Below are 27,688 nucleotides of genomic sequence, written 5' to 3'. Positions count from 1 at the left end.
TGAAAGCGTTGCTTTATAAATCCAACCAGAATATCTGGTGAAGCATTATTTTAATGCCATGACACCTCCCCCCCTCCCTCCCCCCACCCTATGTTCTATTTATACCCATAATCAAGTCGTCTAAACCTGCAAAAAAGAGCCTGAATACAGAAGACAAATGCAGAAGTTGCAAAAGACCGCCCTCATGAGAAGTTGAGGTGAGCTGCCTGCGACTTTCTTGTTCTACATCATTCCTCTTCATTTCACCCGTTCTATTTACCTGGAATCCGGCTGGCCCAGACTGGAATTCCATGTTGAACTTAAAGAGACTACAACAGTCGATCCTAAAAATGTCATTTGATTAGAAAACAGTTGATGAACATGTTGATTATTAACAATGAAGCAATGTAACAAAGTAATAATGTTCAAATGGAAAATAATCCCCAGTACACCCTACCCTTCAAATATCCACAAACTCGGTTTATTGTGCAGAGTTTGCGTGTCCATGGTTTTTTCTTTTTGTCTTGCTACTCGGTTATTTTTCTCCAATAAAACTACATGCTTGTTGGATCAGAGACTCTGCATTGCTTGTGGGTGTCAGTTCTATACAGGCTGGTAACCTGTCAGGGGTGCATCCCAATTTCAAGTTGAGGAACCTTCATTATCCTTCTTTCAGCTGGTGACAGAAAAGAGAAAACATTACACAGAGCATTCGTACATCACACAACCAAGAAAAGAAAGAAAAACCAGCATCGACTGGGCCTATAACCAGGGCATCAAGTACTCCTACACCTTTGAGCTGAGAGACACCGGTCGTAACGGCTTCCTGCTCCCTGCCAATCAGATCGTCCCCACCGCCCAGGAGACCTGGCTGGCCCTGATGACATTCATGGACCACACCTTCAGGAATCCGCACTGATGCCACCGCCGTTATTTTTCACAGCGACTCCATCGGAGAAAACTTTGTACAACTACAGTCCAAATACTCCAACAAAAACAACATTAAAGGCTGAAACTGAAAATGTGATTGTGTTTGATCACGGCAACGTCCGTCCATACGTCCATCTTGTCTTCTGCTTAGATCAATAAGACTTGTGCTGTGATTTCCTACACACTGTTGTTGCTTTTTGAGAGTGTGTTTAAGTGACAACGGTGCTTGGCGACAATGGAAAACACAACTTGTTGAAAACCTGCTCCAAATGTAGAATGTTTAGAAAACATGGGATCTGTGAAAACAGGGGAAAACTCAACTTTTGAAAAGGCTCCCACTCTCTCTGTGTCTGTGTAGACAGAGGAAAACACACATTTTTAAAAAAGCTCTGTCTCCTCCATATAGACTGAGAAAATTGAATTTTTTGAAAAAAGTGAATGTAGTTGAAAGTGCGGGAAACACTTTCACTATTTATTTTGGAGTCATTTACAAACAAAATCACTTTGTTCATTTCAGACAGATGTTGAAAACATTTTTACAACAAAAGAGGAGTCCAAGTATAGTTACAAGATGTAACCTAGTACAAGACCATAATACTGCACGTAATTAGCTATTATTGCAAACTACATAAGGTACAAATTTGAGGGCATTAATTTTAGATATTATTTGTAGTTGTTCTGCATTAATTCACATGCGAACATGTGAGTCAGCAAATTCTTTGATGGATTGTCAGCCAAAACAAACCAGAGGGAAAGTTTTACTAGAAGTAAACCGAGAGTTACGAATGTAACTGCGGTTTTATGAGCCCTGGATGACCATCAGAGGCAGTGCTTCAAGCACTAGATGACACCATCTCATGAATACACAGGTTGAGTGCAATACCAACAAAGTCACGTGTGACCCAGACCCTGGTAGTCTATAACTGCGGGTCCTGTCCAAGGCACTATCTCTTCAGAATCTACCCATGAAACTGGGGATTCCGAATGACTGGCTGCTCTGGCGGTCATCCAGAACTACAGATACATTCGTAACTCTCATTCTATTTCACCCTCCATACCACCAGAAGCAGTGCTTCAAGCACTGGATGACCCAAACCAACAAAGTCATGAGGGATCATCATAACCACCTCCCTATTGTGTAGAGGAATGGGAGAGAACCACACCCAGGGGATGTGGGACCACAACGTTCACCCTATAGAATCTTGCGAACGTGTTTGGTGATGTCCATGATGCCGCTGCACAAATTGCCTCTTGGGGCACCCCTTTCATAGCTGCCAATGATGTGGCTACACTCCGAGTTGAATGGTTCCTCCGTCCTTGTGACGGGTAATCACCCTTCGCATGATATGCATGGGTGATGGCATCAACAACCCAATGGGAAAGCCTTAGTTTGGATAAGGCACACCCCTTTCTGGGACCGCTGTGACATACAAACAGTTGGTCTGAACGGTAAAAGTTAGCTGTAGCTGTCATACATGCACTCAATGCTCAGACAGGACACAGTAGCTTAGATTTGTCCTCCTCCCCTTCAATGGAGGGTGTAAATTGTGACAGTTGAATATGTTGGTTACTATGTATTACGACTGTATTAGGCCACAGTGTAAAACCAGACCCATCCGTATTTCAGCTTAAGCGTGACTTACTGACTGAAAATGCATGGAGCTCACTCACACATTTGGCAGAGCTGATTGCCAGCAGGAAAGCTGCTTTTTCTGATAACCATGCCAACCCCACCTGCGACAAGGGCTCAAGAGGGTGGGTGGATGGGGGGGGGGGGGGGGGCACTATCCCTCCAGAACTGAGGGCAGATCCCACGATGGAGCCTTTGGGGCCATTGGGGCCATTGGGGCCATTGGGGCCATTGGGGGCCGAAGCCTTAAAGCTCCCTTCAGAAAGAGTGACACCAGTTTATGTGCAACTTCCACTCGCAAATGCTGGGAGGATCTTGCTGCCACATACATGTTCAGTGTTGAAGGAGAACACCCCTTCTCCAAGAGCAACTGAAGAAACTCACTCATTCTTCATACACCAGGCTGAGAACAGCCACCACCTATTCTCATATTATCTGCTTGTAGTAGGAGCCCTGGCATTAAGTAGTGAATGGAAGACAGAGACTGAGCACTCACCTGGTAGTGGTTTAGGCCCTGTAGTGGCCAGTTGAAGGTGACGAGGGTTGGGATGCCAGATTTGACCTCTCAGTTTGGACAGGAGGTCTGGCCTGTTGGTGGAGCACAACAAAGCTGGTGTAGCAGAGGAAACCATGTCCTGCCTGGCCAGAAGGGGGCCACCAGAAGTATCCTGTGGCCCTGCTCTTCAGCAGGGCCACAGGATGGCCAGCATGGTTGGGATTAGCAGGAGGGGCGGGAAAGCATACAGAAACCCTTCTGGCCAGTTGTGTGCCAGGGCATCCTGCCCCAGTGGACTGGTGTCCTCTATCCAGGAGAACCACAGGGGGTAATGTGATGTCTCGTCTGAGGCAAAGATATACTGTATACCTCCGTTCTGCCATAAAGGCCCCAAATATCGAGTACTACCTCCGGGGGGAGGCTTCATTCCCCCGAGTGAGGGCTGCTGCAGGATAGGAAGTTGGCCACCTGATTAATCCGACCTGGCAAATTGCTCTTACACTGGCCAGGCGGGACATAGCCCAAGTCAGGAGACTGGGTCACATGCAGCAACTGGGTTGATCTCGTGCCCCCTTGGCGGTTAACCTGGGAGACAGCGGCAGTATTGTCTGCCCGAATTAGTACTTGCTGGCCCCTGAGGTATGGCAGGAAATGCCTCAGTGCAGCATGCATGGCTCACAACTCCAGCACGTTGATGTGTGCTGGGATCTCCTGGGCCGACCAAGGTCTCTGTGCGCTGCAGCTCCTGGAAAACGTAGACTCCGCTACTCCGACCACAATGTCACGGAGCTACCGGCGAGCAGCTGGATAAACCACAGGCTCCGCTTTTAGCGAAGCCACCAACGCTCTCAAAATACAACCTGTGTATGCGAGAAGATTCAAGAGACAGTGCCTCGGACGGGACTGGAAGTTATAGACAACTGAGTCCTCAGGGTCACACGTGACTTTGTTTGTATTACACTAGACCTGCGTATTCACGAGACGGTATCATCTAGTGCTTGAAGCACTGCCTCTGGCGGTGAGGAGGGGTGAAATAGAACCGGTGTGGTGAAAACAATGGAATTGCTTTGAAATGCAGACAAGCAACATTAGATAATTACTTCCTTGAAACATAAGAATCCATGACATAAAAAAGCTCAGACAGTTTGGTTGCTGCTCTTCACGATGGAGCTGATTATTTTTCTGACTCTGTTCCTCACATCGTCCGTCTCCGGTAAGTTAGATTTATGCTGATGATGGTTTGGAGTTCCTCAGAGATCGACTCTGGGTGGGTCCTTTTTACTTTTTAAAATCACTGTGAAATTTAAAGGATTGTTTTTGGGGTTTTTTTTTGCACAAGATGTGATTAATCTTTTCCTTTTTTTTCGCTGCAGTTCAAGCACTCCAATGTCTGAGCTGCTCTGATTCATCCTGTTCATCAACAACCTCAGTGACGTGCTCCTCAGAGACCATGTGTATATCAGCCATTATTCGAGGTAGACTTTTCTTCTTCTCTAGATTTCCTCAATGACATACATGTACTGCAAGTTGCAGTACATGTTGTTCATGTACTGCCACTATCAAGACATTCTGGCAGCTTTTCACCAACTACAACTAAATCATTCTTCACGCTGTAGATACATCACTTCTACCTCGACCACCATCTACAACAGAGAGAATCTTCAAAGGCTGTGCAACGTCCTCCGTGTGTCCAAACACAGGAGATCAGACATTTTCAGTAGATGTTGCAACTTTAAGTTTGCTGGCAGATGCCAGATGTTGTGATAGTGATGACTGCAACAGGGAAACTCTTCCTGGTGAGTATTGATACAGTTCAATCTGTTTAATCGGATGACCTCGGGGCACCACCCTTAAATTATATATATTCTTTTAATCTGTGTCTTGAAAAAGAAACACAAAGTAATTTTGATTGAAAACAATGTTCTCTCATCTTCTAGTAAAACCTATTTTTGTTTAATGTTTCAGCTCCGACTCCTCAGACAATCAATGGTGGACTATGTTTCACTTGTATTCCTCGTCGAGGTGATTGCTTGATTTTATTACAATGTCAAGGAGAAGAGGATCGATGCTTTCAAGGATCTGGTGAGTCTTCTGATTAAGTCCTTGAACAAAGGTGTTTCAATGTATTTTGCCACTTCAACATCATTCAAAACCTCAGAGTACCAAAATGTGATCCCTAGCGCCACCTTGGATCACTAAAACAGCCACCACAGGCTGTAGGAATGTCGTTAAGATCAAACCAAAACCAAATCTAAAAATCACATTCTGACACCCCAAACCTAAATCGAGCAGGAAGGCCACAATTTGCGAGGAGATCAGAATCGTGCCAAGGACCTGCTGAACAAGATGATGCAACACGTGTGGATAACTCCATAAAACATGGCCTTTTCATTGAGACAAAAATGCTGTCGTCTGTTTTCCTCCTAGGATTTTAAATGTTTACAGTGGACTCGTATGAGAGGAAAATGGTGCGTCCAACTGAGGCTCCTTGTGTCAAAAGTCGGTACTCAACTTCGGGCCAGGACGGCCATAGTCCTGCATGTTTTAGCTCTCTTCTTGCTTCAGCATACCTCAGTCTGATGATCTCATCACCAAGCTTGTGAAAAAGCACAATAATGAGCCCCTCATTGCAATGAGGTGTGTTGCAGCTGGGAGAGAATTGAACCATACAGGACTGCAGAACCCCCGGTCTAAAGTATAAGTCTGGCTGCTTTGAATCCCATATAGACTGAAAGATAACAGATTTTCCTCTCAAAAAAAGAAAAGTTGATTAAAATTGCGCCAAAGTCGGGGGATCTGTGAGGAGCCGTTTCCCCAATAGTTTGGTTAAATTGGTCTCTCTCTCTCTCTCTCTCTCTCTCTCTCTCTCTCTCTCTCTCTCTCTCTCTCTCTCTCTCTTTCTCTTTCTCTGGGCCACGTGATTCAGTGAAGCTTGGGAGATTATTGTGCAATAAAAACCTAGGATTGTTACAAATTTCAGAAAACCATAAAGTCCTTCAAAATAAAAGTCATTGTTTATTAAAACATTATATATTTTATCAATATCTAAATGGGACAGAGGCCTTGATAGGACCGACCCTGACAGGCCAGAGTGCAAAGTCCTGATCCAGGCTACTTGTAGCATTAATTTTTGTTTGTTTTCTTCTTCTACAGTGATGAACAGTGATGCTCCATCTTTTGGTTGTATATCTCAAAGTGTGTGTGAAGCTGCTCCAGACCTGGGGATGTTTCCACTACTGGAAAATATTGGAACCTTCACCACTGGACCAATCTGTTGTCAAGGAGATCTGTGTAATGATGGAACACTGACAAGACCGGAACCATCTACAATTCCACCTCCTCCACCTCTCCAATGTCTGAGCTGCTCCGATTCCTTCTGTTCATCAACAACCTCAGTGACGTGCTCCTCGGAGACCATGTGTATATCAGCCACTATTCTAGGTAGACTTTTCTTCATCTCTAGAATTCCTCAATGAAATACATGTATTGCAACGTTCTGGCAGCTTTTCACCAACTACAATTTCCTCATTTTTTTCAATTGATAGGCAGAACAACTTCAGTATTTGAAAGAATCTTCAAAGGTTGTGCAACGTCCAACATGTGTCCAACCACAGGAAATCAGACATTTTCAGCAAATGTTGGAATTTCAAGTTTTCTGGCGTCTGCCATATGCTGTGACACTAATGACTGTAATGGTGAAACTCTTCCTGGTGAGTACTAATAATATTTAATCTTTTTAATCAGATGACCTCGGGTTACCACCCTTCAAATATGGCTGCTTTATTTAATCCAGGGTGTCCAAGCTCGGTCCTGGAGGGCCGGCGTCCTGCAGGGTTTAGCTCCTCCCAGTTGTAAGACACCTGATTGCATTGAAGGGCTGGTTATTACCCCTATCCTTGCATCTTTGCACTGGCTCCCTGTTAATTTTAGAATTGATTTTAAAATTTTGTTGTTTGTTTTTAAAGCTTTGAATGGACTGGCCCCTCAGTATATTACTGATCTCATTCAAATTTACCAACCCCCGCGCGCTCTGAGGTCTGAGGGCCAGCTCCAGCTCGTCGGTCCAAAGACCAAGTGTAAAACCAGAGGGGACAGAGCATTCTCCGTTGTCGGCACTAAGCTGTGGAACGCTCTGCCCCTCCACGTCCGAACAGCCCCCACTTTGGACTGTTTTAAATCACGTCTAAAAACCCACTTTTATTCTCAGGCTTTTAACGCCGCGTGAGTCGTGTGGTCCCCTGTGTCTTTTTTTTAATTGTTTTATTTATTGTTCTCATTTATTTTATTGCTTTTTAAGCGTCTTTATATTACTATTTATTCTTTTGAATTGTTTTATTCTTATTTGTAGTTTCTTAATGTGTTTGTAGTTTTTAATCTGTTTTTATTTTTATTTTATGGTTTTATACTTATTTAGTGTTGGACTGTTTAGTTTTGTTCTTATGTGCAGTATGTGAAGCACTTTGTAAACGCTTCGTTGTTAAAATGTGCTATACAATTAAAGTGGATTGGATTGGATTGGATTATTGGGTTTTTTCACAAACTTGGTGATGACATCATCATTACGTTCATGTATGCTGAAGCAGGGAGAGAACTAAACAATCAGGACACCTGCCCTCCAGGACTGAGTTTGGACACACCTGATTTAATCTGTTTATTTGATTTAATGAACCTAAATATTCTCTTGTCTTGTGATAAAACTCATTGTCCTTTAATATTTCAGCTCCGACTCCTCAGACAGACAATGGTAGAGTGTGTTTCAGCTGTTTTCCTGGTCAAAGTAATTGCTCGGTTTCAACACAATGTGAAGGAACTGAGGATCGATGCTTTCAAGGAACTAGTGAGTTATAACTTTCAGTGATGTTGACTTGTGTCCAAATCAAATCTCTTCACAATGACTTCTGAGATTATATATATGTCTATGACTTACAAGCATAGACGCTAAATGTTGAATTAAACATTCTGCATTGGCATACAAAAAATTGAATAAATGCGAATAATTAAAATGTACATTTATGAGAACATGTCTTCTTCCTCAGTAACAAGAGGTTCAGTGGATTCTCCAGTGTTTGGTTGTTCGTCTCAAAGTGTGTGTGAAGTTGGACAAGATCTGGAAATGTTTCCACTGCTGGAAGACATTGGTACCATCAGCAGTGGACCAATCTGTTGTCAAGGAGATCTGTGTAATGGTGGTATTATAACAACAACAACAACAACAACAATAACTACAACAAAGGCAACCACAACTGCACCAACGACTACAACTACTGCCCTACCGACAATAACTACTAACTTACCTACAATAACTACCACCCCACCCACAACAGCTACTGCCCTACCAACAATAACTACTACCCCACCCATAACAGCTACTGCCCTACCTACAATAATTACTACCCAACCCACAACAGCTACTGCCCTACCTACAACAACTACTACCCCACCCACAACAGCTACTGCCCTACCTACAATAACTACTACCCAACCCACAACAGCTACTGCACTACCTACAACATCTACTTCCCCACCTTCAACTACTGATCAACCTGAAACAGCAACTGCCTTACCTACAACAACGACGGTCCCACCTACAACTACTGCCCCACCTACAACTACTGTCTCACCTACAAGAACTACCGCCGGACCAATAACTATTACTGCCCTACCTACAACAGCCACTGCTCCACCTACAACAACTACGTCCCTACCTACACTAACTACTGCCCTGCCTACAAAGGCTACTGCCTCACCTACAAACACTACTGCCCCACCAACAACAACTACTGCCATACCTATAACAAGCATTGCCCTACCTATAACAACTACTGCCCTAAATACAACATCTACTTCCCCACCTTCAACTACTGATCAACCTGAAACAGCAACTGCCTTACCTACAACAACGACGGTCCCACCTACAACTACTGCCCCATCTACAACACCTACTGCCCCACCAACAACAACAACTACTGCCCTACCTATTAGAACTACTGCCCCACCTATAACAATTACTACCCTACCTACAATAACTAATGCCCTACTGACATCAGCTACTGCCAAACCTACAACAACTACTGCCCTACCAACAACTACTGACCTACCTACATTGACTACTGCCCTACCAACAACTACTGCCCAACCTACAAATACTACAGCCACACCTACAACAACAACCGCCCTTCCAAAAACAACTACTGCCCTATCACCAACAACGAATGCCCTACCTACAGCAATTACTGCTCCATCTACAAAAACTAATTCCCTATCTACAACAATTACAGCCCCACTTACTGCCCCAACTACAACAACTACTGGCCGACCTACAACAACTACTACTGCCCCATCAACAACAGCTACTGCCCTAACTTCACCAACTACTACTGCCCCATCTATAACAACTACTGCTCTACTTACAACTACTGCCCCAACTACAACAACTTCTACCCTACCTACAACAACTACTGCCCCAACTACAACAACCACTGGCCTACCCACAACAACTACATCCCCACCTACAAATACTGCTCTACGTATATCTACGGCCCTACCTTCAACAACTACTACTGCCTCATCTACAACAACTACTTCCCCAACTACAACAACCACTGGCCTACCCACAACAACTACAGCCCCACTTACTGCCCCAACTACAACAACTACTGGCCTACCAACAACAACTACTACTGCCCCATCAACAACAGCTACTGCCCTACCTTCAACAACTACTACTGCCTCATCTATAACAACTACTGATCTACCTACAACTACTGCCCCAACTACAACAACCACTGGCCTACCCACAACAACTACAGCCCCACCTACAAATACTGCTCTACGTATATCTACGGCCCTACCTTCAACAACTACTACTGCCTCATCTACGACAACTACTGCCCCAACTACAAAAGCCACTGGCCTACCCACAACAACTACAGCCCCACCTACAAATACTGCTCTACATATATCTATGGCCCTACCTTCAACAACTACTACTGCCCCAACTACAACAACTATTGGCCTACCTACAACAACTACTGCCCTACCTACAACTACTGCCCCATCAATAACAACTACTGGCTTACCTACAACACCCACTGCCCCACCTACAACAACTACTACTGCTCCATCTACGACAACTACTGCACTACCTACAACAACTAATGCCCCACCTACAACTATTGATATACCCACAAATACTGCCTCACCTACAACAAACACTGCCCTACCTACAACAACTACTGCCCACCCTACAACTACTGATCTACCTACAACTACTGCCCCACCTACAACAACTACTGCTCCACCTACAACAACTACTTCCCCACCTATAACAAATACTGCCTCACCTACAACAACTACTGCACTACCTACAACAACTACTGCCCCACCTACAACTACAACAACTAATGCTCCATCGACAACTACTGATCTACCGACAACAACTGCCCTACCTATAACAAATAATGCCCTACTTGAAACAATTACTGCCCTAGCTCCAACAACTACTACTTCCCCATCTACAACAACTACTGCACCAACTACAAAAACTACTGCACTACCTGCAACTACTGCACCACCTACAATTACTGATCTACCTACAACTACTGCCCCATCTATAACAACTTCTGGCCTACCTACAATCGCTACTGCCATACCTTCAACAAATACTACTGCCCCATCTACAACAACTACTGCCCCACCTACAACAACTACTACTTCCCCATCTACAACTACTGATCTACCTACAACTACTGCCCAGACTACAGCAACTGCTGCTCCAACTACAACAACTACTGCCCCAACTACAACAACTACTGGCCTACCTACAACAGCTACTGCTCTACCAATAACTATGACTGTCCTACCTACAACAACTACTACTGCCCCATCTACAACAACTACTGCACTACCAACAACAACTACTGCCCCACTTACAACTACTGATGTACCTACAACTACTGCCCCACCTACAACTACTGATCTACGTAAATCTACTGCCCTACCTTCAACAACTACTACTGCCACATCTACAACAACTACTACTTCCCCATCTACAGCTACTGATCTACCTACAACTACTGCCCCACCTACAACAACTATTACTTCCCCATCTACAACTACCGATCTACCTACAACTACTGCCCCACATACAACTACTGACCTACCTACAACTACTGCCCCACCTACAACAACTACTACTTCCCCATCTACAACTACTGATCTACCTACAACTACTGCCCCACCTACAACTACCGATCTACCTACAACTACTGCCCCACATACAACTACTGACCTACCTACAACTACTGCCCCACCAACAACAGCTACTGCCCCAACTACAACAACTACAGGCCTACCTACAACAGCTACTGCTCTACCTACAACAGCTACTGCCCCACCTACAACTACTGATCTACCTACAACTACTGCTCGACCTTTAGCAACTACTGCCCCACCTACAACAACTACTGCATTACCTACAACAACTACTGCCCCACTTATAACTACTGATTTACCTACAACTATTGCCCCACCTACAACAACTACTGCATTACCTACAACAACTACTGCCCCACCTACAACTACCGATCTACCTACAACTACTGCCCCACATACAACTACTGACCTACCTACAACTACTGCCCCACCTACAACAACTACTACTTCCCCATCTACAACTACTGATCTACCTACAACTACTGCCCCACCTACAACTACCGATCTACCTACAACTACTGCCCCACATACAACTACTGACCTACCTACAACTACTGCCCCACCTACAACAGCTACTGCCCCAACTACAACAACTACAGGCCTACCTACAACAGCTACTGCTCTACCTACAACAGCTACTGCCCCACCTACAACTACTGATCTACCTACAACTACTGCTCGACCTTCAGCAACTACTGCCCCACCTACAACAACTACTGCATTACCTACAACAACTACTGCCCCACTTATAACTACTGATCTACCTACAACTACTGCCCCACCTACAACTACTGATCTACGTACATCTACTGCCCTACCTTTAACAACTATTACTGCCCCATCTACAACAGCTACAGCCCTACCTACAACAACTACCACTGCCCCATCTATAAGAACTACTGCCCCACCTACAACAACTACTCGTCTACCTACAACAGCTACTGCCACACCTACAACTACTACTACTGCCCCATCTACAACAGCTACTGTTCCAGCTACAACAACGACTGTCCCACCTACAACTACTGATCTACCTACGACAACTACTGCCCCAGTTACAACTACTGATCTACCTACAACTACTGCCCCACCTACAACTACTGATCTACGTACATCTACTACCCTACCTTCAACAACTATTACTGCCCCATCTACAACAGCTACAGCCCTACCTATAACAACTACTACTGCCCCATCTACAACAGCTACTGCCCCAGCTACAACAACTACTGTCCCACCTACAACTACCGATCTACCTACAACAACTACTGCCCCTCCTACTGATCTACCTACAACTACTAACCTAGCTACAACTACTGCCCCAACTACAACAACTACAGGCCTACCTACAACAGCTACTGCTCTACCTACAACAGCTACTGCCCCACCTACAACTACTGATCTACCTACAACTACTGCTCGACCTTCAGCAACTACTGCCCCACCTACAACAACTACTGCATTACCTACAACAACTACTGCCCCACTTATAACTACTGATTTACCTACAACTATTGCCCCACCTACAACAACTACTGCATTACCTACAACAACTACTGCCCCACCTACAACTACCGATCTACCTACAACTACTGCCCCACATACAACTACTGACCTACCTACAACTACTGCCCCACCTACAACAACTACTACTTCCCCATCTACAACTACTGATCTACCTACAACTACTGCCCCACCTACAACTACCGATCTACCTACAACTACTGCCCCACATACAACTACTGACCTACCTACAACTACTGCCCCACCTACAACAGCTACTGCCCCAACTACAACAACTACAGGCCTACCTACAACAGCTACTGCTCTACCTACAACAGCTACTGCCCCACCTACAACTACTGATCTACCTACAACTACTGCTCGACCTTCAGCAACTACTGCCCCACCTACAACAACTACTGCATTACCTACAACAACTACTGCCCCACTTATAACTACTGATCTACCTACAACTACTGCCCCACCTACAACTACTGATCTACGTACATCTACTGCCCTACCTTTAACAACTATTACTGCCCCATCTACAACAGCTACAGCCCTACCTACAACAACTACCACTGCCCCATCTATAAGAACTACTGCCCCACCTACAACAACTACTCGTCTACCTACAACAGCTACTGCCACACCTACAACTACTACTACTGCCCCATCTACAACAGCTACTGTTCCAGCTACAACAACTACTGTCCCACCTACAACTACTGATCTACCTACGACAACTACTGCCCCAGTTACAACTACTGATCTACCTACAACTACTGCCCCACCTACAACTACTGATCTACGTACATCTACTACCCTACCTTCAACAACTATTACTGCCCCATCTACAACAGCTACAGCCCTACCTATAACAACTACTACTGCCCCATCTACAACAGCTACTGCCCCAGCTACAACAACTACTGTCCCACCTACAACTACCGATCTACCTACAACAACTACTGCCCCTCCTACTGATCTACCTACAACTACTAACCTAGCTACAACTACTGCCCTACCTACAACAACTACTGGCCTACCTACAACAGCTACTGCCCCACCTACAACTATTGATCTACCTACAACTACTGCTCGACCTTCAACAACTACTGCCCCACCTACAACAACTACTGCACTACCTACAACAACTACTTCCCCACTTACAACTACTGATCTACCTACAACTACTGCCCCACCTACAACAACTACTCGTCTACCTACAACAGCTACTGCCACACCTACAACTACTACTACTGCCCCATCTACAACAGCTACTGTTCCAGCTACAACAACTACTGTCCCACCTACAACTACTGATCTACCTACGACAACTACTGCCCCAGCTACAACTACTGATCTACCTACAACTACTGCCCCTCCTACAACAACTACTGCCCCACCTACAACAACTACTGTTCCAGCTACAACAACTACTGTCCCACCTACAACTACTGATCTACCTACGACAACTACTGCCCCAGCTACAACTACTGATCTACCTACAACTACTGCCCCTCCTACAACAACTACTGCCCCACCTACAACAACTACTACCCCATCTACAACAACTACTGCCCTACCAACAACTACTGTTCTACCTACAACTACTGCCCCATCTACAACAACTACTGCCCCACCTACAACAACTACTACCCCATCTACAACAACTACTGCACTGCCTACAACAACAACTGCCCCTCCTACTGATCTACCTACAACTACTAACCTACCTACAACTACTGCCCCACCTAAAACAACTACTGCCCTACCTACAACAACTACTACTGCTCCATCTACAACAACTACTACACTACCTACAACAACTACTGCCCCACCTACAACTACTGATTTACCTACAACTACTGCCCCACCTACAACAACTAATGTCCTACCTAAAACAACTACTGCCCAATCTACAGCAACTACTGCCCCAACTACAACAACTACTGCCCCAACTACAAAAACTACTGCCCCACCTACAACTACTGCCCCACCTACAACAACTACTGGTCTACCTACAACAGCTACTGCCGTACCTGTAAAAACTACTGCCCCAGCTACAACTACTGATCTACCTACAACTACTGCCCCACTTACAACTACTGATCGCCCTGCAACTACTGCCCCACCAACAACTACTGATCTACGTACATCTACTGCCCTACCTTCAACAACTATTAGTGCCCCATCTATAAGAACTACTGCCCCACCTACAACAACTACTGGTCTACCTACAACAGCTACTGCCATACCTACAAGAACTACTACTGCCCCATCTACAACAGCTACTGCCTCAGCTACAACTACTGTCCCACCTACAACTACCGATCTACCTACAACAATGACTGCCCCGCCTACTGATCTACCTACAACTACTAACCTAGCTACAACTACTGCCCTACCTACAACAACTACTGGCCTACCTACAACAGCTACTGCCCCACCTACAACTACTGATCTACCTACAACTACTGCACAACCTTCAGCAACTACTGCCCCACCTACAACAGCTAGTGCCCCAACTACAACAACTACTGGCCAACCTACAACAGCTACTGCCCCAACTACAACAACTACTGGCCTACCTACAACAGCTACTGCTCTACCAATAACTATTACTGTCCTACCTACAACAACTACTACTGCCCCATCTACAACAACTACTGCACTACCTACAACAACGACTGCCCCTCCTACTGATGTACCTACAACTACTAACCTAGCTACAACTACTGCCCTACCTACAACAACCACTGGCCTACCTACAACAGCTACTGCCCCACCTACAACTACTGATCTACCTACAACTACTGCACGACTTTCAGCAACTACTTCCCCACCTACAACGACTAATCGACCTACAACTACTGCACCTCCTACAACAACTACTGCCCCACCTACAACAACTACTACCCCAACTATATCAACTACTGGTCTACCTTCAACAACTACTGGTCTACCTTCAACAACTACTACTGTCCCATCTACAACAACTACTGCACTACCTACAACAATGACTGCCCCTCCTACTGATCTACCTACAACTACTAACCTAGCTACAACTACTGCCCTACCTACAAAAACTGATCTACCTACAACTACTGCACGACCTTCAGCAACTACTGCCCCACCTACAACAACTACTGCACTACCTACAACAACTACTGCCCCAGCTACAACGAATGATCTACCTACAACTACTGCACCTCCTACAACAACTACTGCCCCACCTACAACAACTACTACCCCAACTACATCAACGACTGGTCTACCTACAACAACTACTACTTCCCCATCTACAACAACTACTGCCCTACCAACAAAAACTACAACCCCAACTACATCAACCACTGGTCTACCTACAACAACTACTACTTCCCCACCTACAACAACTACTGCCCCAACAACAACCACTATTCGCTTACCTACAACAACGACTGCCCCTCCTACTGAACTACGTACAACTACTAACATAGCTACAACTGCTGGCCTACCTACAAAAGCTACTACCCTCCCTACAACTACTGATCTACCTACAACTACTGCCCCAACTACACCAACTAGTGCTTTCCCACCTACAACTACTGATTTACCTACAACTACTGCACGACCTTCAGCAACTACTGCCCCACCTACAACAACTACTGCATTACCTACAACAACTACTGCCCCACTTATAACTACTGATCTACCTACAACAACTGCCCCAACTACACCAACTAGTACTGCCCCACCTACAACTACTGATCTACCTACAACTACTGCCCCACCTACAACATCTACTGCCCCATCTACAACAACTACTGCCCCACCTACAACTACTGATCTGCCTACAATTACTGCCCCACCTACAACAACTACTGCCCCACCTACAAGTGCTGCCCAATCTACAACAACTGCTGTCATACTTACAACAGTTCCGGCCCTACCTACAACAACTACTACTACCCCACCTACAACAACTACTGGTTTACCTACAACAGCTACTGCCATACCTACATCAACTACTACTGTCCCATCTACAACAACTACTGCCCCAACTACAACCACTATTCGCCTACCTACAACAACTACTGCCCCATCTACAAGAACTACTGCCCCAACTACAACAACTACTGTCCCACCTACAACTATTGATCTACCTACAACTACTACCCTACCTACAACAACTACTGCCCTACCAACAACTACTGTTCTACCTACAACTACTGCCCTACCTACTACAACTACTATTGCCCCATCTGGAAAAACTACTGCACTACTGACAACAACTACTGCCCCACGTACAACTACTGATGAACCTACAACTACTGCCCCACCTACAACTACTGATCTACGTACATCTACTGCCCTACCTTCAACAACTACTACTGCCCCATCTACAACAACTACTGCCCCACCTGCAACAACTACTACTTCCCCATCTACAACTACTGATCTACCTACAACTACTGCCCCTCCTACAACTACTGATCTACCAACAACTACTGCCCCACCTACAACTACTGACCTACCTACAACTACTGCCCCACCTACAACAACTACTGAACTACCTATAACAGCTACTGCCCCAACTACAACAACTACTTCCCCATCTACAACAACTACTGCCCTACCAACAACTACTGTTCTACCTACAACAGCTACTGCCTTACCTATAACAATTACAGTCCTACCTACAACAAGTACTGCCCCAACTACACCAACTAGTACTGCCCCATCTACAACTACTGCACGACCTACAACAACTACTGCCCCACGTACAACTACTGATGAACCTACAACTACTGCCCCACCTACAACTACTGATCTACGTACATCTACTGCACTACCTTCAACAACTACTACTGCCCCATCTACAACAACTACTGCCCCACCTACAACAAGTACTACTGCCCCATCTACAACTACTGCACGACCTACAAAAACTACTGCCCCACCTACAACTACTGATCTACCTACAACTACTGCCCCACCTACAACATCTACTGCCTCATCTACAACAACTACTGCCCCACCTACAACTACTGATCTGCCTACAATTACTGCCCCACCTACAACAACTACTGCCCCAACTACACCAACTAGTACTGCCCCATCTACAACTACTGCACGACCTACAACAACTACTGCCCCACGTACAACTACTGATCTACGTACATCTACTGCCCTACCTTCAACAACTACTACTGCCCCATCTACAACAACTACTGCCCCACCTCAAACAACTACTACTTCCCTATCTACAACTACTGATCTACCTACAACTACTGCCCCTCCTACAACTACTGATCTACCAACAACTACTGCCCCACCTACAACTACTGACCTACCTACAACTACTGCCCCACCTACAACAACTACTGAACTACCTACAACAGCTACTGCCCCAACTACAACAACTACTTCCCCATCTACAACAACTACTGCCCTACCAACAACTACTGTTCTACCTACAACAGCTACTGCCTTACCTATAACAATTACTGTCCTACCTACAACAAGTACTACTGCCCCATCTACAACAACTACTGCACTACCTACAACAACTACTGCCCCAACTACACCAACTAGTACTGCCCCATCTACAACTACTGCACGACCTACAACTACTACTGCCCCACCTACAACTACTGATCTACCTACAACTACTGCCCCACCTACAACATCTACTGCCCCATCTACAACAACTACTGCCCCACCTACAACTACTGATCTGCCTACAATTACTGCCCCACCTACAACAACTACTGCCCCACCTACAACAAGTGCTGCCCAATCTACAACAACTGCTGTCATACTTACAACAACTAGTGCCCCAACTACAACAACTACTGGCCTACCTACAACAGTTCCGGCCCTACCTACAACAACTACTACTACCCCACCTACAACAACTACTGGTTTACCTACAACAGCTACTGCCATACCTACAACAACGACTACTGTCCCATCTACAACAACTACTGCCCCAACTACAACCACTATTCGCCTACCTACAACAACTACTGCCCCATCTACAAGAACTACTGCCCCAACTACAACAACTACTGTCCCACCTACAACTATTGATCTACCTACAACTACTACCCTACCTACAACAACTACTGCCCTACCAACAACTACTGTTCTACCTACAACTACTGCCCTACCTACTACAACTACTATTGCCCCATCTGGAAAAACTACTGCACTACTGACAACAACTACTGCCCCACGTACAACTACTGATGAACCTACAACTACTGCCCCACCTACAACTACTGATCTACGTACATCTACTGCCCTACCTTCAACAACTACTACTGCCCCATCTACAACAACTACTGCCCCACCTGCAACAACTACTACTTCCCCATCTACAACTACTGATCTACCTACAACTACTGCCCCTCCTACAACTACTGATCTACCAACAACTACTGCCCCACCTACAACTACTGACCTACCTACAACTACTGCCCCACCTACAACAACTACTGAACTACCTACAACAGCTACTGCCCCAACTACAACAACTACTTCCCCATCTACAACAACTACTGCCCTACCAACAACTACTGTTCTACCTACAACAGCTACTGCCTTACCTATAACAATTACTGTCCTACCTACAACAAGTACTACTGCCCCATCTACAACAACTACTGCACTACCTACAACAACTACTGCCCCAACTACACCAACTAGTACTGCCCCATCTACAACTACTGCACGACCTACAACTATTACTTCCCCATCTACAACTACCGATCTACCTACAACTACTGCCCCACATACAACTACTGACCTACCTACAACTACTGCCCCACCTGCAACAACTACTACTTCCCCATCTACAACTACTGATCTACCTACAACTACTGCCCCTCCTACAACTACTGATCTACCAACAACTACTGCCCCACCTACAACTACTGACCTACCTACAACTACTGCCCCACCTACAACAACTACTGAACTACCTATAACAGCTACTGCCCCAACTACAACAACTACTTCCCCATCTACAACAACTACTGCCCTATCAACAACTACTGTTCTACCTACAACAGCTACTGCCTTACCTATAACAATTACTGTCCTACCTACAACAAGTACAACTGCCCCATCTACAACAACTAGTACTGCCCCATCTACAACTACTGCACGACCTACAACAACTTCTGCCCCACGTACAACTACTGATGAACCTACAACTACTGATCTACGTACATCTACTGCACTACCTTCAACAACTACTACTGCCCCATCTACAACAACTACTGCCCCACCTGAAACAACTACTGATGAACCTACAACTACTGCCCCACCTACAACATCTACTGCCCCATCTACAACAACTACTGCCCCACCTACAACTACTGATCTGCCTACAATTACTGCCCCACCTACAACAACTACTGCCCCACCTACAACAACTACTGCCCAATCTACAACAACTGCTGTCATACTTACAACAACTACGGCCCCAACTACAACAACTACTGGCCTACCTACAACAGTTCCGGCCCTACCTACAACAACTACTACTACCCCACCTACAACAACTACTGGTTTACCTACAACAGCTACTGCCATACCTACAACAACGACTACTGTCCCATCTACAACAACTACTGCCCCAACTACAACCACTATTCGCCTACCTACAACAACTACTGCCCCATCTACAAGAACTACTGCCCCAACTACAACAACTACTGTCCCACCTACAACTATTGATCAACCTACAACTACTACCCTACCTACAACAACTACTGCCCCAGCTACAACTACTGATCTACCAACAACTACTGCACCACCTACAACAACTTCTGGTTTACCTACAACAGCTACTGCCCCACCTACAACTACTGATCTGCCTACAATTACTGCCCCACCTACAACAACTACTGCCCCAACTACAACAACTACTGGCCTACCTACAACAGTTCCGGCCCTACCTACAACAACTACTACTACCCCACCTACAACAGCTACTGGTTTACCTACAACAGCTACTGCCATACCTACAACAACGACCACTGTCCCATCTACAACAACTACTGCCCCAACTACAACCACTATTCGCCTACCTACAACAACTAATGTCCCATCTACAACAGCTACTGCCCCAGCTACAACAACTACTGCCCTACCTACAACAACTACTACTGCCCCAACTATAACTAGTACTGCACTACCTACAAAAACTACTGACCCACCTACAACTACTGATCTACCTACAACTACTGCCCCACCTACAACATCTACTGCCCCATCTACAACAACTACTGTCCCACCTACAACTCCTGATCTACCTCCAACTACTACCCTACCTACAACAACTACTGAACCAGCTACAACTACTGATCTACCTACAACTACTGCACGACCAACAACTGCTGATCTACCTCCAACTAGTACCCTACCTACAACAACTACTGCCCCAGCTACAACTACTGATCTACCAACAACTACTGCACCACCTACAACTACTGCCCTACCTACAACAACTACTACTACCCCATCTACAACTACTGATCTACCTACAACTACTACCCCACATACAACAACTACTGCCCCATCTATAACAACTTCTGGCCTATCTACAACAGCTACTGCCATACCTTCAACAAATGCTACTGCCCCATCTGCAACAACTACTGCCCTACCTACAACTACTGATCTACCTACAGCTACTGCTCTACCTGCAACAACCACTCGACTACCCACAACAACTACTGCCCTACCTACAACTACTGATCTACGTACATCTACTGGCCTACCTTCAACATCTACTACTTCCCCATCTACAACAAGTACAACAACTACTGTCCCACCTACAACTACTGATCTACCTACAACTACTGATCTACCTACAACTACTGTCCCACCTACAACTATTGCCCTACCTACAACTACTGATCAACCTACAGCTACTGCCCCACCTACAACAACTATTGTCCCAACTACATCAGCTATTGGTCTACCTACAACAACTACTACTTCCCAATCTACAACATTTACTGCCTTACCTACAACTACTGTTCTACCTACAACTACTGATCTACCCACAACTACTGCCCCATCTACAACAACTACTGTGCCACCGACAACAACTATTGCCCCAACTACAACCACTGTTCGCCTACCTACAATAACTACTGCCCCACCTACAACTACTGCCCTACCTATAACAGCTACTGCCCCACCTACAACTACTGATCTACTTACAAGTACTGCCCTACCTACAACGACTGCCCTACCTACAACAACTACTGCCCAATCTACAACAACTACTGCCCTACCTACAACAACTACTGCCCCACCTACAACTACTGATCTACCTACAACTACTGCCCCACCTACAACAACTACTGCCCCACCTACAACAACTACTGCCCTACCTATAATAATTGCGGTCCTACCTACAAAAACTACTACTGCGTCATCTACAACAACTACTACCCCACCTACAACTACTGATCTACCTACAGCTACTGCCCTACCTACAACAACTACTACTGCTCCATCTACAACAACTACTACACTACCTACAACAACTACTGCCCCACCTACAACTACTGATCTACCTACAACTACTGCCCCACCTACAACAACTACTGCCCTACCTACAACAACTACTACTGCTCCATCTACAACAACTACAGCCCCACCTACAACTACTGATCTACCTACAACTACTGCCCCACCTACAACAACTACTGCCCTACCTACAACAACTACTACTGCTCCATCTACAACAACTACAGCCCCACCTACAACAACTACTGCCTCAACTACAACAACTACAGGCCTACCCACAACAGCTACTGCCCTATCTAGAACTACTGATCTACCTACAACTACTGCCCTACCTGCAACAACTCCTGACCCTACAACAGCTACTTCCCCACCTACAACAACGACTTTTCCAGCTACAAGAACGACATCAACTCCTCCACCCCTCCAATGTCTGAGCTGCCCAGATTCCTCCTGTTCATCAACAACCTCAGTGACGTGCTCCTCAGAGACCATGTGTATATCCGCCACTATTCTAGGTAGACCTTTCCTCACATTTACAATTCCTCAATGAAATACATGTACTGCAATGTTCTGGCAGTTTTTCACCAACTACAACTAACTCACTTTTCACTCTATAGATAAAATACACGATGAGCCTTTACCAACGAGAATCTACAAAGGCTGTGCAGCGTCCTCCGTGTGTCCAACCACAGGGGATCGGAGCTTTTCAATGGATACAGGTTTTTCAAGTGTTCTGGTTGAAGCCACTTGCTGCAGCACAGATGACTGCAACTATCTCTCACGGCGCAACCTATTAAAGTGAAAATTATGGCTGCTTCACTTATTGTGTTTAATCAGATGACCTTATAACTGCATCACATTAGCAGTGCATTATTAATTTACATGTTTACTAAAAGTTTGGTTCCTGTCCTCAAAGACAGTCCTATGCTCGGCAGGCGGAATTATGTCGCAGTTGTTTTCCAGGAGAACATATTTAATATGTGTAAGGTGCATAGGTTGAATACATGGGATGTTTCTACAAGTGTTTATATGTTCTGAACATGTTTTATAGACGCTGAAGAGCAGTATGAGACAGGACTTACCCCCTGCACTTGTGTAATGCAACCAATGAGGCCGCTGTATTGCCAGTTCTTATTTTTTAGTGTGATGCTATGCTAAGATTGCTAATGTTGCTTATGCTAACTGTGCTAAATTCAGGTGGAGTGAAAATGTTCATCAAAAATACAATTCATATGTAAATTCGTGATGTTAAAAGCTTCATTTAAGTTAGTATAGTTAGAAAAGGTTGATATTAGACAAGGTTTAATGGTTAATTCATACTGTAAATAACAATTACAGCAGTTTATAATTCAATATTGTTGTGCGTATAATAGTTAGAATAGCATATGCCAAGGTTAAAATAATAATTCATTGGCATTATTAGTTAAAAAAAAACAACAACATTTCTTTTATTGCAATTTTGATATTTGTTTCGTTGGTAATTTTGTCTTTATTCGTTTATGCATTTTTTTTAAACTTTTTTTCAACAGTTCCCACGTTTGGGAGTTCATCAAACTCTGAGTAGTAGATTTAAAGGGCAATTATGCTGTCGTCATTCATTAAACCGAGGGAGGCACAACACTCTTAAAAGGGAAATGTATGGCTATTTCATTTATTCTGTCTCATGAAGAACCTACACCAAGCAATTTAATATAATAAACATAATATTGCTGGTGTGAAATGTTCTTTCTTCATTTCGTAGGAGTCATTTTTCTTCAATAATTAATTTCTAACAAATCAAACAAGCAATGGTGGACTGTGTCTCTGTGTTTACTATAAACAAACCATTATAAACAATTAAAATCAAGAGAATACATCGACTTAACATTGAACTATAGCCTGTTTGCATGTGGATCAGGAGATTCTGGTTGCAGTCAGAGGGTGAGAGTGGGTCCCAGTGTTACCCAATCACACATACAGAGAGATAGATAGATAGATAGATAGATAGATAGATAGATAGATAGATAGATAGATAGATAGATAGATAGATAGATAGATAGATAGATAGATAGATAGATAGATAGATCTTTCTACCAAGTACTTTCCAAGTACTTGGAAGGGAAAAGTAAAAGAGGTGCAAAAACGGACCACCCCTCCGGCCCCAAGGTTTAATGTTAATTCATACTGTTAGTAACAGTTACAGCAGTTTATAATTCAATATTTTTTTTATGTATGATAGTTAGAATAGTATATGTCAAGGTTAAAATTATAATTCATAGGCATTTATTGGTTTAAAAAAAAAAAACTTCTTTCAGGGCAATTTTGATATTTGTTTTGTTGGTAAATTTGTCTTGTTTATGCATTTTTTTTCAACAGTTCCCACATTTGGAAGTTTATCAAACTCTCAGAAGTAGATTTAAAAGACAATTGTGATGTCATCACTTATTAAACCGAGGGAGGTTTAACACTCTTAAAAGGGAAATGTATGGCCATTTCATTCATGAAGAAGCTGCATCAAGTAATTTAATATAATAAACATAATATTGGTGGTGTGAAATGTTCTTTCTTCTTTTCGTAGAAGTCATTTTTCTTCAATAATCGATTTCTAACAAATCAAACAAGCGATGGTGGACAGTGTCTCTGTTGTTGGGATCTCACAAGACCACAGAAAGTTTGTTCATTTTTTTGGTGAGAGACAAAATTAATTTGTCATGAGATGCAGTCATGACATGAATTCTGACCCAGGAATGTGATTGACCATCCCACCCAGTGGGGGTGGAGGGCCTTCTGCAGGACCTTCCTCCCCCCCTTTCTGCTCACAAGACTCTTCCCCCATGCAATCAGCCAGTCACTGATTGGTTGAAGCTCTCAGGCTTTGACACCTCTGAATTCACACGTTCAACAAAAGGCTTCAGCCAGCCTCCATGCTCGCTTGCAAAGCAAACTCCAAGGAGGTGAGTTGCTGAAGGTAGCTTATCCAGTGTTAGCACACAGCTAACACCAGAGGCCTGCAAAACAGAGGCCTTCACTCCTCAACTCTGCTGACTCGACCACGAGGGTCAGACCTTCCCCTGATCCAGAGACCAGCACCCAGAGTCTGCTCTCCAGGGAAACCAACCGGTTCCTCCAGGACAGGGAAACAACACCTCACAGAACTTCTTTGTGTTTTCCTCAACAAGCAGGAAAACCATCACAGACCTGAGCGACCAGCTCCTCAGTCTGGACAAAGGAACAACCAGGAGCTGTAAAGAAGGACAGCTCCTGAAACATCACCTCCATCTTCTTCTCCTCGGCCTGCAGAACCAGCAAGCCACAGTTAGCAGGAGGTGCTAACTACAGGAGAAGACACCAGCTTCCCTCCAGCAGGACAACAACTGAACTCCTTCAAGGAAGTGGTAACAACTGGGCATTACTCGAGATTAGTTAAACCTGAGGCTATGATAGAACTGTTTAACTTTCATGAAGATGTGTCGATTCTGTTACAGCGATTGCGTTCTTTTGATTATGATATTAGGAGCCGTTATCAACTTGTAAACCACTGTTAGCTCTGCCGCAGACACAGGGTCTGCATGCTAATCTGCTTTACTAACTTGTTAACTCGCAATCCTACGCATATCACATCAAAGACAACATCACACAGTAACCGAACACCATCTGATGACTCCTGGCATTTTACAAGACAAATCGCAGTCACATAAACTCATTCTAGAAATGGTCCTTTAGCAGAGACACACAGAAGCAGATGCTGTGGCTAGCTTCTATTGTTCCATTGCTATCAGCACATGGTCGAGACCCAGGACAGACCTGTTCTCTGACAACCTCCATTTGGAATGTAGTTTCTTGTGATCCGCCATCTTGTTTTGTAGTTCCATCACACGTCTCTCACACACACACACACACACTCCCTCCAACTCTCTCTCTCTCTTTCTCTCTCCACACACACACATGCACCTACACACACCCAGCTGTATATAGGTAGTTAGAATCTGTGTTTTATTTGTTTTCATGGTTAATAAATATAATGTTTGGAATCATACTTGCTGTTTTATTAATGTGCACAACGGTGAATGAAATGTCGACCTCTTCTGTGTCAAGAACTCCAAAATCCTTCAACCTTGACTGCTAATTCTGGTAATTGTAATTAATTTAACTATTAATTCAAATTCCTTATTGACTGTTTAGTATATCTTATGAGACTGATATAACTGAATTGGCTATCATTTCCTGTTACAACAGGTGGTGCTCCGAGTTATCTGATCAGATTAAATTTCATTAACATTATACATAACTATCTTTGATAATTATTAATCATTATCGATAGCCAACCAAAACATAAATAGTGATCCTTATGAGGTAGTAAATCCCTACACTGTGACTTAAAATCAAGAGAATACGTCGACTTAACATTGAACCATAGCCTGTTTGCATGTGGATCAGGAGATTCTGGTTGCAGTCAGAGGGTGAGAGTGGGTCCCAATCTGGAAACACTGGTGGGTCCACACATACGGATGGATGGATGGATGGATGGATGGATGGATGGATGGATGGATAGATAGATAGATGCATGAACTTTTTCCTCAGAATTCTACCTTTGTAGCTATGTCCAATATTCTAATATTGTGTATGTATTTGGCAATACAATGAAAACAGTAACACATCTCTACATTATATCTGTACATTTCTTTTTAAATTGTTACTTTTTGGAGATTAATATTTCCACTCTTGTCAAAATATATTTAAAACATCTCAGCCACGGATTATTGTGACATATTATAAGCAAACAGGGATTTGTGGCCATTTGACCCCATAATTGTCATAATATCACATAATAAAGCATCATCAGTAAGGCCAAAATATTTGTATGCACTCTTGGAAACCACTCAGTTTATTGTTTCACCTGTTTGAGATATGAGAAACGAAGTGTCACTGTCACCCATCACAGGTCTTTAGAGCATTAAGTCAATACTGGGAGCTGCGAAATATTGCTCATTCTGTAGAAGTAGCAAGGCCAGGAAAGTTGATTTATATTGCAGATTTCATGCATAGACCAATTCAAAGCTCTTTCCATGGATAAAAAGCCCAAAATCCAATAAGGAGACATGCATAACCAAATAGGTTATGTTGAGGAAATGTCACACGGCCACATTAGCCTTCCACGAAGCTAACGGGAGCCTTCTAACTTATTTACAATATGACGGGAGAAACTTGCAGACAGTCATAATGGGAAACGTCATCAGAGGGCGTAGGTTCAAGCCCCGCTCTGGACAGATCTGGTAGAACTTTTTAACAAGGAGTGATATTCTCACTCCTACAGCGTTGACATGGTAATGGTAAAGCAAACATGTTAGCTCATTCATAATTAAATGGAGCGTTACGACGGCGTATCAATGCCAATCAGCGAGTTAACAACCTAATCA

General features: G+C 44.2%; 1 protein-coding gene across 1 annotated transcript in view; it reads left to right on the top strand.

The window, feature by feature from the left end:
* The window catches only part of LOC308136658 (sorting nexin-1-like), a gene marked incomplete at its 3' end in the record, with an annotated part of 2,254 nt that extends 1,356 nt beyond the window's left edge, over positions 1–898 (top strand). Inside the window, exon 3 of the mRNA XM_080505102.1 lies at positions 656–898. Within this exon, the coding sequence (XP_080361228.1) occupies positions 656–898 (243 nt within the window). The remainder of the gene's footprint in view (positions 1–655) is intronic.
* Positions 899–27,688: the final 26,790 nt, after the last annotated feature.

The sequence above is a fragment of the Blennius ocellaris genome (assembly GCF_963422515.1).
Source record: "Blennius ocellaris genome assembly, chromosome: 11".
Taxonomy (NCBI): Eukaryota; Metazoa; Chordata; class Actinopteri; order Blenniiformes; family Blenniidae; genus Blennius; species Blennius ocellaris.
This window is presented reverse-complemented; position numbering and strand designations above follow the sequence as displayed.